The 14022-nt window shown below is 45.3% G+C and overlaps 1 protein-coding gene across 16 annotated transcripts in view; it reads right to left on the bottom strand.

The window, feature by feature from the left end:
- Window positions 1–14022, bottom strand: part of Anks1b (ankyrin repeat and sterile alpha motif domain containing 1B) — a 1054774-nt gene that overhangs the window by 27610 nt on the left and 1013142 nt on the right. For 15 of the 16 annotated variants that reach the window (XM_060377912.1, XM_060377910.1, XM_060377905.1 and 12 more), the window contains 2 exons: window positions 2401–2412; window positions 1503–1589 (listed from right to left, as the gene is read on the bottom strand). In XM_060377912.1, the coding sequence (XP_060233895.1) occupies window positions 1503–1589; window positions 2401–2412 (99 nt within the window). Of the gene's footprint in view, window positions 1–1502; window positions 1590–2400; window positions 2413–2461; window positions 3414–14022 lie in introns of those variants that run through there. The other variant, XM_060377911.1, reaches the window with a different exon arrangement.

Below are 14022 nucleotides of genomic sequence, written 5' to 3'. Positions count from 1 at the left end.
AAGAGCCAAAGCCTTCCCTTTAAAGTAGATAGACTGAGGAAGAGCAATGGTATCTTCAATGAATATTCCAACATGAGAACTCTTTAGAGAACTTAACTCTGATTTTAGGATAAGGCAATTTTAAGTATCAGAAAACTAAATTCTCTAAGAAATAGAAAAGCCAATCAAAGGTTGTTCTCATGTGAGTCTCTGTGACTGTAGTCTGACATAACCATTGTCAATGACACACTGCACAGCCCAGCTATCATTAAAGATAAGGCACTTAATATACACTGACTACTGTTAGTCATCATAACAATGCTGTGTTGCAAGCTTTCTGCCTGAGCTCTAGAATGTTCGCCCAAACTGGCAGGTTGTTTTTCATAGCATATTTGGGGGCATTTGGGCTTATCCAACTGCCAAGACAACATTTTATAGAGAAATAATTAGGAAAATTTCTAAAAGGTTGGTTCAGATGCTTAAGGTCATTGTCCATGGGACTTTTCCCTGATATTGCAATCTAGTTTCTTTGGCTCCCTGTCATCACTGTTGAAGTTCACTGGTTTCATCACTCTCCATTTCGTTTCTCTAAAATGGAATGCATCTAGAGGCAACATCCAGTGGTCAATGCAGAAGAGAAATGCTTACAAATGGTGATAACCTCATCTCCCTTTTATCCTTCATCCGTTGAAAGGATGGGAGGATAAAATACACGGACAGAGCTTTAGGGTTTTCTGAGAAGCCAGTCAGCCTTTACAGTGACAGTGGCCATACCTCATCTCTTGGGGTTAGTACCAGGATTCTGTGCTCATGGCTCTAGAGGGAATGCTAAGATGATTTTCAAGGAAAACACAAACCACTTGGCCACGTCTGGCCTCCGAGCTGCTAAGCCTTCCCACAATGAGTACAAAGACACAGCATGTCCTCAGATCTCATCTCTTAAGAAAACAAACAGGAGCTGCTCTCTTCATCCTGGTAGCTGGGAATGAAAGGCAGTTATAGAATACAAAAGGTCAGGATTTGCTCCTTATACCAGGTAGTCACGACCTGTACCAAAAGAGGGGACAGTCACTTCCTGGCTAGGATCAAGTGTAGTTTCCAAAGGCAAGAACTTCATGCATATATATTTAGAACCACAGTAGAACCAATGTCCTCACTCTTCATCCTGCTAGTGCTCTTCTGGGGAAGGGATGACACTGTGCCTTTAATAACCGCTTTGCTGGGGCTGTTGTTGTTTCAGTGTTTTCTAGATCCAAAGGGACGTGACTGCTGAGTAGTCCCAGTCTACCACAGAGAGCACTGCGAAATGTAAGAGCAAAATAGGTATAGCAATTCTAGGCCAAGACCCCAGATAAATGGTGCCTTTCTCCGCGTGTAAGTGGGTACATATGTGTGCATTTACAGCTGTAGGCATGAGCAGGAAGCACTGACGTGCGGAGGGAGAGGAGTGAGGAAATGGGGAGTGCCAGGATTTTAGATCACATGTGTCTGGGACTTGAACCGAAGAGAGGTTTGGTACCTACCTTATTTGTTGCATCAATAAATTTGACTCCTTTATAGGAGACTGAAAGAATAATAGTGGGGACTTTCTTCATCTGCTCCGTCGACTTCTGAAATTAAAATTAGAATGCTGTGAGAGAAGTGTGTGTTGCATGGCAACTGAAGCACCTCGGGTTTTTTTTTCTCTTGAAAGATAAAAATGAACTGAAGCTAAACATGCACACACACACACACACACACACACACACACACACACACACACACCAAACACAGATTTAAGTGGTTTAGGCTTGTAAAGCGTCTGCTGGCCCTACTACTTTTTGTGGTACAAGGCCACTCCTTACCCTCCACACTGCAGGAGGCCAGTGAACGTTGTGCCTGGTTCCCTAAGAAGACTTAAACTACATCATCTGCCCAAAGGTGCATTTCAACAGTAACAAAATATACGCCATCACTGTTCCTTCCTTACTCCTCCTCACCTCAAAGCATAGGGGATGTTCAGGTGTGGACTTAAAACAGGGATTTAAAATACATCCCTGCAAATTTTCCTTGATCCTGGCCAAATCCCAGAAGCGGATATAATATTTATGGCAGAGTCGCACAGGACCACACAGGATTTCATACTGCTTGACACAACTAATCCTTCCAGGAGCTGTCCTTACTCCGAATCACAGCAAAAACGCTAGACAGGACAGGCAAGCTGCTCCATCATACAGCTCAGCCATACTCCTGCAGGCTAAGCTGTCCTGACGATGTTCACACTGGCTTCACACAGGGCGTCAGCAGCTTCTTCAGTGTACTCGGCCTCAAAAACTTCCAGCTTAGCCCCGTCATTTGTCACCAGTCACCAACAGTCTTGTTGACTTCATTCTCCTCCACGCATGCTCTTAATCACACCATTAAACATGGAGATGGACTTACCTGACAGTTAGCCTGGTGGATTTTCCACCCAAGACAGGCGGGAACAGAATAGGAGAGAAAACACACGAGACGGTGTGAGAAAAAGAAACCACTGCAATAATTCACCAACAGCGCAAGTTCATTAAAAAGCCAAGGGTGCCAGGAAGGCCAGCAGGATTTAGAGACAGAAGCAGATGCGGTGAGACTGTGAAGTCCAGACATGGCTGCTGGCTTTCGCTGGCCCTGCCTCTGCTTCTCTTTCTCCATTTTCTCATCCTTCTGTTTACCACATTGAAGAGCCTAAGGACTCACGTGCAAGCACAGTCCACTTTGAGCCTCAGACAGCTGGCTCTCTACATCAGGCATCTCAGGAAAAGGATAGGAACCTTTAAAATTTATGTGTATCACTCAATATTCCACTAAACATTTCTGAAATGTGATCAGAATTAAAAAAGGCCTTTAACATGATGAGAGGAACTCTCTGAACTCAGTGGTGATGACAATGTTGCATCTTTCGTTTGGCCACTGGGAGAGGTCTTTTATATCATCCTCATTGTCTTGGCACAACGTCTTTTTGAGAGCTGCCATATCTGTTTCCGAGATGAGGAAATTTACCAGGACAACGGTTTGAAATGTATTGTTCCCAGCCAATACGTAAAGAGAAGCTCTCTTGAAGTGATTTTTAACTAGTTTTAAAATTACCTAGACTTGCCAATTTTCTTTTGCAATTGCCAAAAAAAAAGTCATTCTAAAAAATGGAATATAAGATTATATACTTTCATGTTCCGAATGTTTTTCCTAACCACTTCTGGAAAATGTGCAAGACAAATCATAGGCAAGGCTAGAGGAAATCACATGCTGTATGCTGGGTTTAAGGCAAAGCAGTGGCTGAGATCGTGACTGCAGCTCAGGCAATCATTTTGTTGGCTGATTTGTGTGTGAAGAACTCTGCAAAGCGTAACAATGGATTTCAGCAAATCACCTCGTTCATCTCCTGCCATGAGTACTTTCTCCCAGACAGACCTATTTGTAACCTGAAACAATATATAGCTACATTAAGAGGAAAATACCAGCATTTCATTTAGGATTAAGAAAAAAACCATTTTTTATTTGTTCAGCAGTTGAGTGGTTACTTTGGGCAGCCTACTCTGCTAGTCGCTAGAAAAGCTCAGGGTCCTGAAGGGCTATGAAATTGTGTGTGAATGTCACTGCTCGACTTGGCCACCCAAGCAAGTGCTGCACTGAGGAAGATCTAAGTGGGAAACAGGGCTGGGCAAGATGCCTCCTGGGAGGAAGGCGGGGCAGTCTAGGAGCCCATCTTGGCTCACACAGCATTCATTCTTGGCCGAGCTGGGCATAAGGTACAGCCACAGAGCTGATACCGGCAATGATGGCGATGTGAACGAAGTACTTTTGGAACAGTGAACAGGGAAAGATTCACCTTCAATGAAAGGGTAAGAAAGGAATTAATTAATACATTCATTCATTTATCAAGCCTGATTACCTGCAAGGGGGGCGATGAGCTGGCTCTGGAGGGATAAATAGCCATCTGAGTGGCAAAGAGAGGGCAGAGGGCTGTTCTAAGAGCAAAGTCACAGATACTTATACATGAGACCCCTATGGTGGTACATGTAACTATCAGGAAAAGAGGGTCGGATTTGAAAGGCCAAGATCAGACTCATCAGAAGCTGTTATGTAGGGAGTGGCACAAGAAAGAGCTTGTTGTACTGAAGACGGAGGTTAAGTGAGGGACAAAGGCAGACGCTAGCTGGGCTGAAGTAGATGCATGGATAATGGGGGGTGGGGTGGGGGGCACAAACGAGAGTGAAGAGTCAAGAGGCTCTCTGTGACATCATGTCAAATGAATGAGAGAGGAAGTATCACAGATGAAGCAGCCATTAGCAGAGACAGCAATGTCAGAAGGAACATGCTTTTGCAAAGACACACAGAGATGCCTCTACATGTTCAGCATGCTAATCGGTAAGAAGTGAGAAGTGGAATTCAGATGTGGGGGGGTGGCTAAGGAGGTGAAAGTATGTGGGGTGTCTCAGGGTGCAGTAAGGATTGAAAGGACCCTGGTCTCGGGAGAAAATTAGTCCCAGTGCTCCTTTTCTAGGACAGGGTTTCACCATATTGTCCAGCCTGGCTTTGAACTAGTGATCCTGACTTGGCCTTCTGAGTGCTAAGTGTACAGGCGTGTGCTACCATGTCTGGTTGGAAAGATACATTTTTTTGAGACGAGTCTCATTATGCAGCCCTGACGATCCTGGACCCCATAGATATTTACCTGCCTCTGCCCCCAGGTGCTGGCACTAACGCGTGCAACACCATGTCAGGCAGCAGACTCCTTCTTCCTCTTCTTCCTTTTCTTCTTCCTCTTCCTCTTCTTCTTCCTCTTCTTCTTTCTCTTCTTCTTCCTCTTCTTCCTCTTCCTCTTCTTCCTCTTCTTCCTCTTTTTCCTCCTCCTCCTCCTCCTCCTCCTCCTCCTCCTCCTCTTCTTCTTCTTCTTCTTCTTCTTCTTCTTCTTCTTCTTCGATGGTTTTTCTGTGTAGCCCTGATTGCCCTGAAACTCATTCTGTAGGTCAGGCTGGTCTCGAACTCACAGGTCCACCTGCCTCTGCCTTCTGGATTCTTGGAATAGGTGTGCAACACCACGTCAGGTAGGAGATGAATTCTTAAGCTCTAGCAAAGGAACTAGAAATGGAGCTAGAAGATGCCCACGGATGATGTCTCAGAAGCCACGGGGCAGTGCCTAATCTCCTAAGAATGAAGAGGATCCCAAGAGCACTGCCTAACAAGTGGCAGAGGACTGCTGCTTTTATTACTGGACCTATGGGGTAAAATCCCAGCCTCTGGCAACAAGAAAGATCTGAAACCAGTTGTATTAGTGACAGTCTGAGGAGGATGTTGGAAGCGGGTAGAGGACCTGAGGACCACAGTGGTTCCCCATCAGATGGTCAACAGAAGAAAGACAAAGAGTCTCACAATTCCTGCTCCCTTGGCAAAGGCAGCTCTTGGTGTCAGTGTCAAGGCTGGGCACAGTCTCTATGGCGCCATGTCAGAAGTGGCCGTATGTTTCAATACAGAGCCCAGAATGTCCTCTTTGTACTAAGTCCCCTGAGAAGAGCATGCAAGGCTTATTGATTTGTATAAAGAAAATTTCCCTGTGAGGCGCTCAGGACAAGCTTTGGTTTCTAGTTGCTTCTCCCTGTTCTAGGATCTCTGTGGAATTTCTGAGGTCTCCTGGCCTTCGGATTCCCTCTCTTCTGGTTGGTGCCAGCCTTACAGAAGGAACTTGGAGAGGTATTGAGGCCCTCCGAACTCCTGAGTGGCTGAAGTAAGACTCCACATAAGGTTTACTGTATCTTGCTTACTGCGAAGAGTGTTACAGTAGAATGCAACCAAATTTTCTTTATGCTTTCCTAGGTTAAGATTATCATTCTCAAACATGGTTGAGCAAATGTCCTTTTTGTGTACTTGAGCCTCTTTTGGATATATGCCTAGTTGTGGTATGGCTGGATCTTGGGGAAGTGTTATTCCTAGTTGTCTGAGAAAGCGCCAGATTGATTTCCAGAGTGGTTGTACAAGTTTACATTCCCACCAGCAATGGAGGAGGGTTCTCCTTTCTCCACAACTTCTCCAGCATGTGTTGTCACTTGAGTTTTTGATCTTGGCCATTCTCATGGGTGTAAGGTGAAATCTCAGGGTTGTTTTTATTTGCATTTCCCTGATGGTTAATGAGGTTGAGCATTTCTTTAAGTGCTTCTCTGCCATTCGATATTTCTCTACAGAGAATTCTCTGTTTAGCTCTGTTCCCCATTTTGACATTTGCTCAACTATGTTTATAGCAGCTTTATTTGTAATAGCCAGAAGCTGGAAACAACCCAGGTGCCCCTCAACTGAAGAATGGATGCAGAAATTGTGGTACATCTATACAATGGAATATTACTCAGCAATGAAAAATAAGGAAATCATGAAATTTGCAGGTAAATGATGGGACCTGGAAAGGATCATCCTGAGTGAGTTGTCCCAGAAGCAAAAAGACACACACGGTATATACTCACTCATATAGACATACAACATAGGACAAATCCACTAAAATCTGTACATCTAAAGAAACTAAGCAAGAGAGAGGACCCTAACTAAAATGGTCAATCCCCATCCTGAAAGGCAAAGAGGATGGACATCAGAAGAAGAAGAAAACAGGAAACAACCTAGGAACCTTCTACAGAGGGCTTCTGAAAGCCAGAAGAAGAAAACAGGAAACAAACTAGGAACCTACCACAGAGAGTCTCTGAAAGCCTCTGCCCTGCAGACTATCAAAGCAGATGCTGAGCCTGATGGCCAACTGTTGGGCAGAGTGAATGGAATTTTATGTAAGAAGTGGGAAATAGTAAGAGCTGGAGAGGACAGGGTCTCCACAAGGAGAGCAACAGAACAAGAAAATTTGAACACAGGGAACTTCCCAGAGACTCATACTCCAACCAAGGACTATTCATGGAGATAACCTAGAACCCCTGCACAGATGTAGCCCATGGCAGTTCAGTGTCCAAGTGGGTTACATAGTAATGTGAAGAGGGACTGCCTCTGATATAATCTGATTGGCCTGCTCTTTGATCACCTCCCCCTGAGGGGGAAGCAGCCTTACCAGGCCATAGAAGAGGACAAAGCAGCCACTTTTGATGAGAACTGATAGACTAAGATCAGAAAGCAGGAAGGAGAACCTCCCCTATCAGTGGACTTGGGGAGGGGCATGCATGCAGAAAGGGGAGGGAGGGTGGTATCGGCAGGGGAGGAGGGAGGGGCTTATGGGGGGATACAAAATGAATAAAGTGTAATTAATAAAAAATTATTAAAAAAAGATTATCATTCTCTTATTATTGCAAGATAAATGGTAGTTGGTTGCACAGAGATGACACATTTTTGAAATCTGTCCTTAGTTCTTGGTTTAGATGGTCAGCATTCACCAAGCAGAGCAGAGTCGCAGTTTCCTATCTGGAACATTGTTCCGAAGAAGTAATTGAACACTTTTAAATATTTTTTTTAAAAGAAGGGATTTTTAGATTTATCAAGAAAAAAGAAATAATGTCTTTTCCCTTTCCTGTTTGTGTGGTTATGTGTTCCTATGTATATATGTCTTCCTGTGTGTGCCTGCACACATAAAAACGCCATTCTTCAGACAGGATCTCTTACTGGCCTGGACCTCACCAACTCGTCTAGTCTACCTGGCTGTGAACCCCAGGGATCCACCTGCTTCTGCCTCCTCAGCACTGGGATTGCAAATACGTCCACCAGTTTATTTATTTTTAAGATTTATTTTATTTTATGTGTATGTGGTTTTTGCCTGCCTGCATGTATGTATGTATGTACCACATGCATGTCTCGTTCCTGCAGAGGCCAGAAGAGGGTGTCAGATCTCCAGAATAGGAGTGGCCAGTGGGCACGTGCTGCCGTGTGGGTGCTGGGAACTGAACCCGAGTCCTCTGCAAGAACAGCCAGTGCTCTGAACTGTGGGGTCTTCTTTCTCATTGCTCCTTTCTTTCTGCACACGTTCTGGGATAAAACTCAGGCATTCAGTCTTACAAGGCAAGTGCTTTGCCGCCTTACCTATCTCTTCAGCCTTGTCTTACTGTTCTGATGTAGGGTCTCAGAGAGCCCGGATGGCCTCAGCTGTAGGTGAGGATAACTTTGAACCTTCGATTATCCTGCGTCAGTTGCCCGCATGCTGGCATTGCCAGGTGTGACCCACCCCTCCAGCCTCTTTTTGTTTTTAAATATAAACAAAGAACCGTTTGGCACCAGGTCAGAGGTGGTCTCTGGGGTTTTTGCTTCAGCCTTAAAGCATGTTCTGAGAATAAGTGCAGCTATCTGTCAGCCTTGTGAGGGCTGAGCATGACTTAATGCCAAAACCCGTAGATGTACAAGCCGTATTTCAAAGAGCATTAAGTGTATTAACCTATGCATGTGCTCTCATTGTGTTAGAGCAGCACTTATGTATAATATCTAGCGCAATGTAAACAACATTTCATTGTTAGTTCTGCTTGTGGGACAATGGCAAGAAAGAAAGTGCATGTCAGCACAGGTGTAGTACTTACTGAAAATATTTCTGCAGTTGGTGGGGGCAAAAACATATCTGTAAGGACAGCCCACTGGCTGCCCCACCCCACCCCTTTCTCTGTCTGTCTGTGTAGCTCGGGCTAGCCCTCAACTCCTGAACCTCTCCCCTCAGCCTCCTGAGCCTTGGGACTTGTAGCAGTCTCTCGCTTTTCAATTCAAACTCAACAGTTGAGGGGCATCCTTTCTGAGAACACGGATTCACTGAGCTCAGAGCATGCTTTTCCTGGGTGCGGGGAGACTTGTGGGGTGGGGGCGTGCAGCTGTGAGCCGTCAGGATGGCGAGGGTGGGGCTTGTGTTCAATCGTGTGTGTCTCAGAAGCACAGAAAGGCAAGAGTGAGGCAGTGGACAGGGGCTGCCTCAGCCTCAGCTAGCCAATCTTCCTTCCTTCTTTGGGTGTGCATATGTATGTGTGTGACTGATATGTGTGATGTGTATATATGTGTATGTACATTTGTGTGTCCATGTGTGTATATGTATGATATGTGTGACATGGTGTGTGCGTATGTGTATGATATGTGTGCAAATGTGTGGTGTGTGTAAATATATACATATATGTGTGTATGTGTGTTTGGGTGTGTATGTGTGGTGTGTATATGCATATGTGTGTATGTGTGGTGTGTGTGCATGTGTGTGGGATACACAGGTGCACTCCCCCATTTGTGCGTGGGTGGAGACCAGTGTCTCACTCTGCTGTTGTCATTCTTCTTAGTTATCTTTTGGAGACAGGTCTCTCACTGAGCCTGGAACTCATTGTTTTGGCTAGAGTAGCCGACCAGTGGGCTCCACAGTCTGTCTGCTTCTGCCCCTCCAGTCCCGGGGTTACTGACAGGCATCTGGTGTAGGTGGGTCCTTCTGCTGGGGCAATAGTCACTCGAGCCAGCGAGCTGTCTTCCCCGCCCTCAGCCTTCCTCCTCACGGCACCCTGGTTACTCACAGCATGTCTGAAGCACAGGCTGGGGGAGCGGTTGCCATGGCTACCCTGAGGGTGCCATCTAATTAGACTCTCAGTCCTGAGTCATAACTATTTGGCCACCTAACGTGCTTCTTAGTGCTTCTTAGTTAGTTACAAAGCTTAATGGTAATATTCAGTTCTCTCAAGTAAATTTAAATAAGATCTAACAGTAATGCTTTGTGGCCTTCAGTGACTTTCAAATGATTGAAAACTATAGGAGGCAGAATCATGATCGTTTATGCAGCAAAATTAGCTAGGTTGTGGGGATGGCAAGGTATGAAAAGCAGACCTTGGAATACTTGTTCAAAAATAACTCCCCCCATGTAAAGTTCAGTGCCAAGATTGTTTTCTGGGGAAAGTCTTCCTGGTCTTCCCATGCCGACACAGGGCTTTCTCTGTTTCTCCCTGGATTTCATGGGCTCTGCTTCCCTGGAAGAGCCTACAGGCCTGCTACACCTGTCTTGACTTTTCCCTCAGCAACCACTGGCAGACAGCCCCCTGTTTAAGCCTGCAGAGTTGCTAGTTTTCCAAGTCAGAAGTCGGTAACATAGTCCTTTCCTAGGGCGCTCTCCTGGTCGCTGGAGCCAAAGGGTGACATCATTACAAAGCTGACGTTACAGAGAAGCTCCATGCCCTGCCGCGGAGTTCTCAGAGAGCCATGGAACATCCACCTCTGGGGAGGTGTGATGTGGGCGATGGAGAGGTTCCTGGGTAGAGCTGCAGTGATGGGTGACTTTTCAGCCTCAAGGAGAGAAGGGCTGGTTTTCATGTCTGCTGCTGTATCCTGGCTCCTGGAGAAAGGGCCCCTTAGCAGGGCTGGATGATCACTGCTGGCAGCCCGGGAGTTCTCCCTCTTTATTTCTTTAAAAATAGTTTGGGCTCTCAGCTAGGTGAGGTGGCACACGCCTGTAATCCCAACAATAGGGGAGGCAGAGGCAGGCAGATCTCTGTAAGTTCGAGGCCAGCCTGGTCCACAAAGCGAGTCCAAGACAGCCAAGGCTACACAGAGAAACCCTGTCCCAAAAACAAAGCAAAACAAAAACAAAAACAAAACAAAACACAAAAAAATAAAAAAATAAAAAGAAAGTTTGAGTTTTCAAATGTCATCAACAAGTGCCTCATTTGTGTGAGAAATGTGGCAAATGACTTCAGAGGGCTTTCGTGGCCTCAAGAACTCTGGCACGAAGGCTGAGAGGACAGAGACCCCATCCGAGACTATAGGGCACAAACAGTGAGCAGTGGTCATCCCAAACACGTCCCCTTGCCAAGAGGGCAACTTGTATCACACTCTTGAAGTCCTGAAATCTAGCATGGCCCAAAGGGACGCCCTCTAACTATGTTCTAGGGCTGCGCAGTCTCCAGGCTCAGTGACACGCGGCATCTACCCAGAACAGTGGACCCGCTCAGGGTCCCGCATGGAATGCCCAGGGAACCAAGGCAGGGGCTCTCCACCTCCATAGTGTGTCTAAAGTCTGCGATTGTACGTTGGATTCTGCAGATGACTGATTATGGGGCCTGCTCCCAGAGGCTTGTGGAAGTGGGCGGGGGCCTGCGTGTTGGCAATTCTAACGGATTTCCAGATGCTGCTGACACAGCAGGTCTGGGGCCCATCTCTGGAAACGCAGTCCATCAGTTTGATTGAAAGTCGCTGTCAGCGCTGCGCTCCGAGGCCGCGCGTAAAACTCCGTCGTGCGGCACCCTGCGCTCACTCCGAGGAGCCGGCTCATCAGAGCGAGTTTGACAAGTGATTTCCAAAGATCTGTCATTAGCATTTAGCTACAGCTCTTGGTCTTGAGAGCAATTAGCAAGGATTATTTAATCCCTTCATGGTTCCCAGGCACTGTGAGAGCTGGAGACGTCCTTCACGTAAAATACGAGTCATGAAGAGATGGAGTTACGGCCGGAATGGAGGTTGGTTAGACTGGCCGGTTGGCTGAAGATGCTCGGCTGCTAGCGCGTCCCCAGCTCTCTCAGCGGGAGGGGCATGTCCAAGACAGTACGCCCCCGAGGCTGAGACACAGTCGACGCTCGTTTAGGCAGCAGTTCGACAAAAACGGGATTGCCCTGCAGTTCGGTTGGTCTACATTTAGTGGCTTGGTCAGCCCTTGCGGAAAATCCTGCTTATAATTTCTCTATAAAAATCGGAAACGGACACAATAACCCAGGGAACTGGCTGAAAAAACTGTCTCCACTGTGTATAGGGATATTGTAATTAACCACTGAAAATAATACTGAGGGTGAAGAGTTCCTGAAATATATTTTTTTTAATCCTCGAATATAACTGTGGTTAAAAATAGATCGTAAGACAACAGGTACAGAACGTTTCCAGTTCTCAGTGAGAGAGCATGGCTAAGTAATTACTCCGCGGGATCACACACAAACAAGGTGTCAACTGGGTGGGGGGGATGTTTGCCACTTCTGGGTGGTAAAATCAGTTGTTTTCATGTCTTCCTTCTGTTCTCTATTTTGGAAGCAGATAACGATAAATTCGTATGGATAAAAAACAAAAACAAACAAACAAAAAAACCCCAAGACTTAAAAATTTTATGATTTTAGCTTAATAAGCTGATTTATTGAGTCTTTGCATGTGAGAGTGTGTGTAGTTGGGAGCTCACACTCAGAGAACGACCTTGGCCATCTTTCCTCAGATGCTGTCTGTCCACCTTATTTTTGTGCATGTGGTATATGTGTGTGTGCCATCTAACTCTATTACTATTTTTTTTTTTTTTTTTTTGAGGCGCAGGATCTCATACTAAACCTAGATCTCTCTGACTGGCTGGCCTGGCTGTCTGTCTGTCACTCTAGTCCTATATTGAGTCTTTAAATTTGCTACTTGTAAATACATCTTCAGCAGAGTGTGTGTGTGTGTGCATGTGAATGTATATATGTGTGTGTGTATGTGTGTGTGTATATGTGTGTGTGTGTCCATTTGTTGTGATCTATTGGTGAGTTCTTCCTTTTGCAAGGCTTCAGAGTACAGCGAACAAGAACAAGGAAGACAGCATGTACAGTGGCCCATGCCTGTAGCTCCTGCTAACGGGAGATGGAGGTAGAAGATTTGTGAGTTGAGGCCCAGCTTCTACTACACAGTAAGACCATGTTTCAACCACAACAACCAAACCAAACCAAACCAAACTAAACCAACCAAACCAAACCAAACCAAACCAACCAAACCAAACCAAACCAAACCAAACAATTAGTCTAAAAGTGGCATAGGCCAAAGAAGAAGTGGGGGACCCACCTCTGAGATTCCATCTAAAGGCAATAATCTAAAATGCAAACCTCAGCATGCAAGAGGCCCTGGGTTCAATGCTCAGCATCAAAACTTACAATAAAATGGAAGAAAAACAGATTCTTTCCTGAAATTTTGGCAACAGAACTTTTAAGAAGAGGTCTTTTACATGTCACCCCTGCCTGTTTCCTAAGAAGTCTTCCTGAAAACACTGCAGATGTCATTTTCTCCCATAAGGATCTGTGCAAAGACAGAAGAACTAGTCATGCCTTTAGTTCGAGTCCCTTTTAAGGAAGAAGGCATTCTAACTTAAAAGATAATCTTTCAGCTTCCTTTACTGTTGTTTCTTTGAAAGCACAGGAAAGAGCAAAGACAGCCGTCACACTTGGACCAAAGGACTGTTATCCAGAAATCTGCATATTTGAAAAGTCACACTTTAGAGGTGCTCCCAGCTCGAAAGTTTAAGAATTATACAAATTAAGGAGAATAGACCCAATGAGACCTGTGGTGAAAGCACAAAGGCTTTGGGAAATAAAGGCTCCGGAATCTTAATACGCTCCAAGATCCTGTCTATTACTGACTTTAAAAAATTTAAAATATGTCTTTGTTCTCTCTTAGCCTCATTAAAAACTAGGCATCATTTCCTTCTTGTTCTCTGTCTCTAACTTCTCTCTTTGTCTCTGTCTGTGTTTGTGTGTTTATCTGTCTCTGTCTGTCGTGTGTGTGTGTGTGTGTGTGTGTGTGTGTGTGTACCTGTGAATGTTAAGGTCAGAGGTTAATGTTGGGTGTCTTCCTCACTTGCTCTCCACCTTATTTTTCTGAGACAGGGTCTTTCGCTGAACTTGGAAGTGAATGACTCTGCTAGACTGGTGGGCTCCCAAGCCAAGCTCTGTGGATCTGTCTCTGCCTCCCTTGAGCTGGAGTTATAGTCTTGTGCTGTTCGCTTGGCATTTTACATGGGTGCTGGGGAATCTGCCTGAACTAAAGTCCCTATGCTTGCAACGCAAGTGCTTTTGCCAGCTGAGCTTATGCCCTAGCTTAGCTTTTTATTTATTCCTTTTTAAAGAGCAATTTCCAAGACCATAAACACCTGTGAATAATGCTAATTGCTAACCATGGGATTGGAAAATGACTGCAGAAAGTATTATATTAAGCACAATGGTGTATGTTTTCTAGTGGCATATTTAATCTAATTAGGGAAGTGATAGGGTTCTGTGTATTAGTGATGATTAAACTTTGGGCAAACCAAAATTTGTCCTTCAGACAAGATATGCAGAGATAAAGATAGAGCAGAGATTGAAGGAATGTCCAACCAATGCCTGGCCCAACCTGAGACCCACT

The sequence above is a fragment of the Meriones unguiculatus genome, chromosome 2, assembly GCF_030254825.1.
Source record: "Meriones unguiculatus strain TT.TT164.6M chromosome 2, Bangor_MerUng_6.1, whole genome shotgun sequence".
Lineage (NCBI taxonomy): Eukaryota > Metazoa > Chordata > Mammalia > Rodentia > Muridae > Meriones > Meriones unguiculatus.
This window is presented reverse-complemented; position numbering and strand designations above follow the sequence as displayed.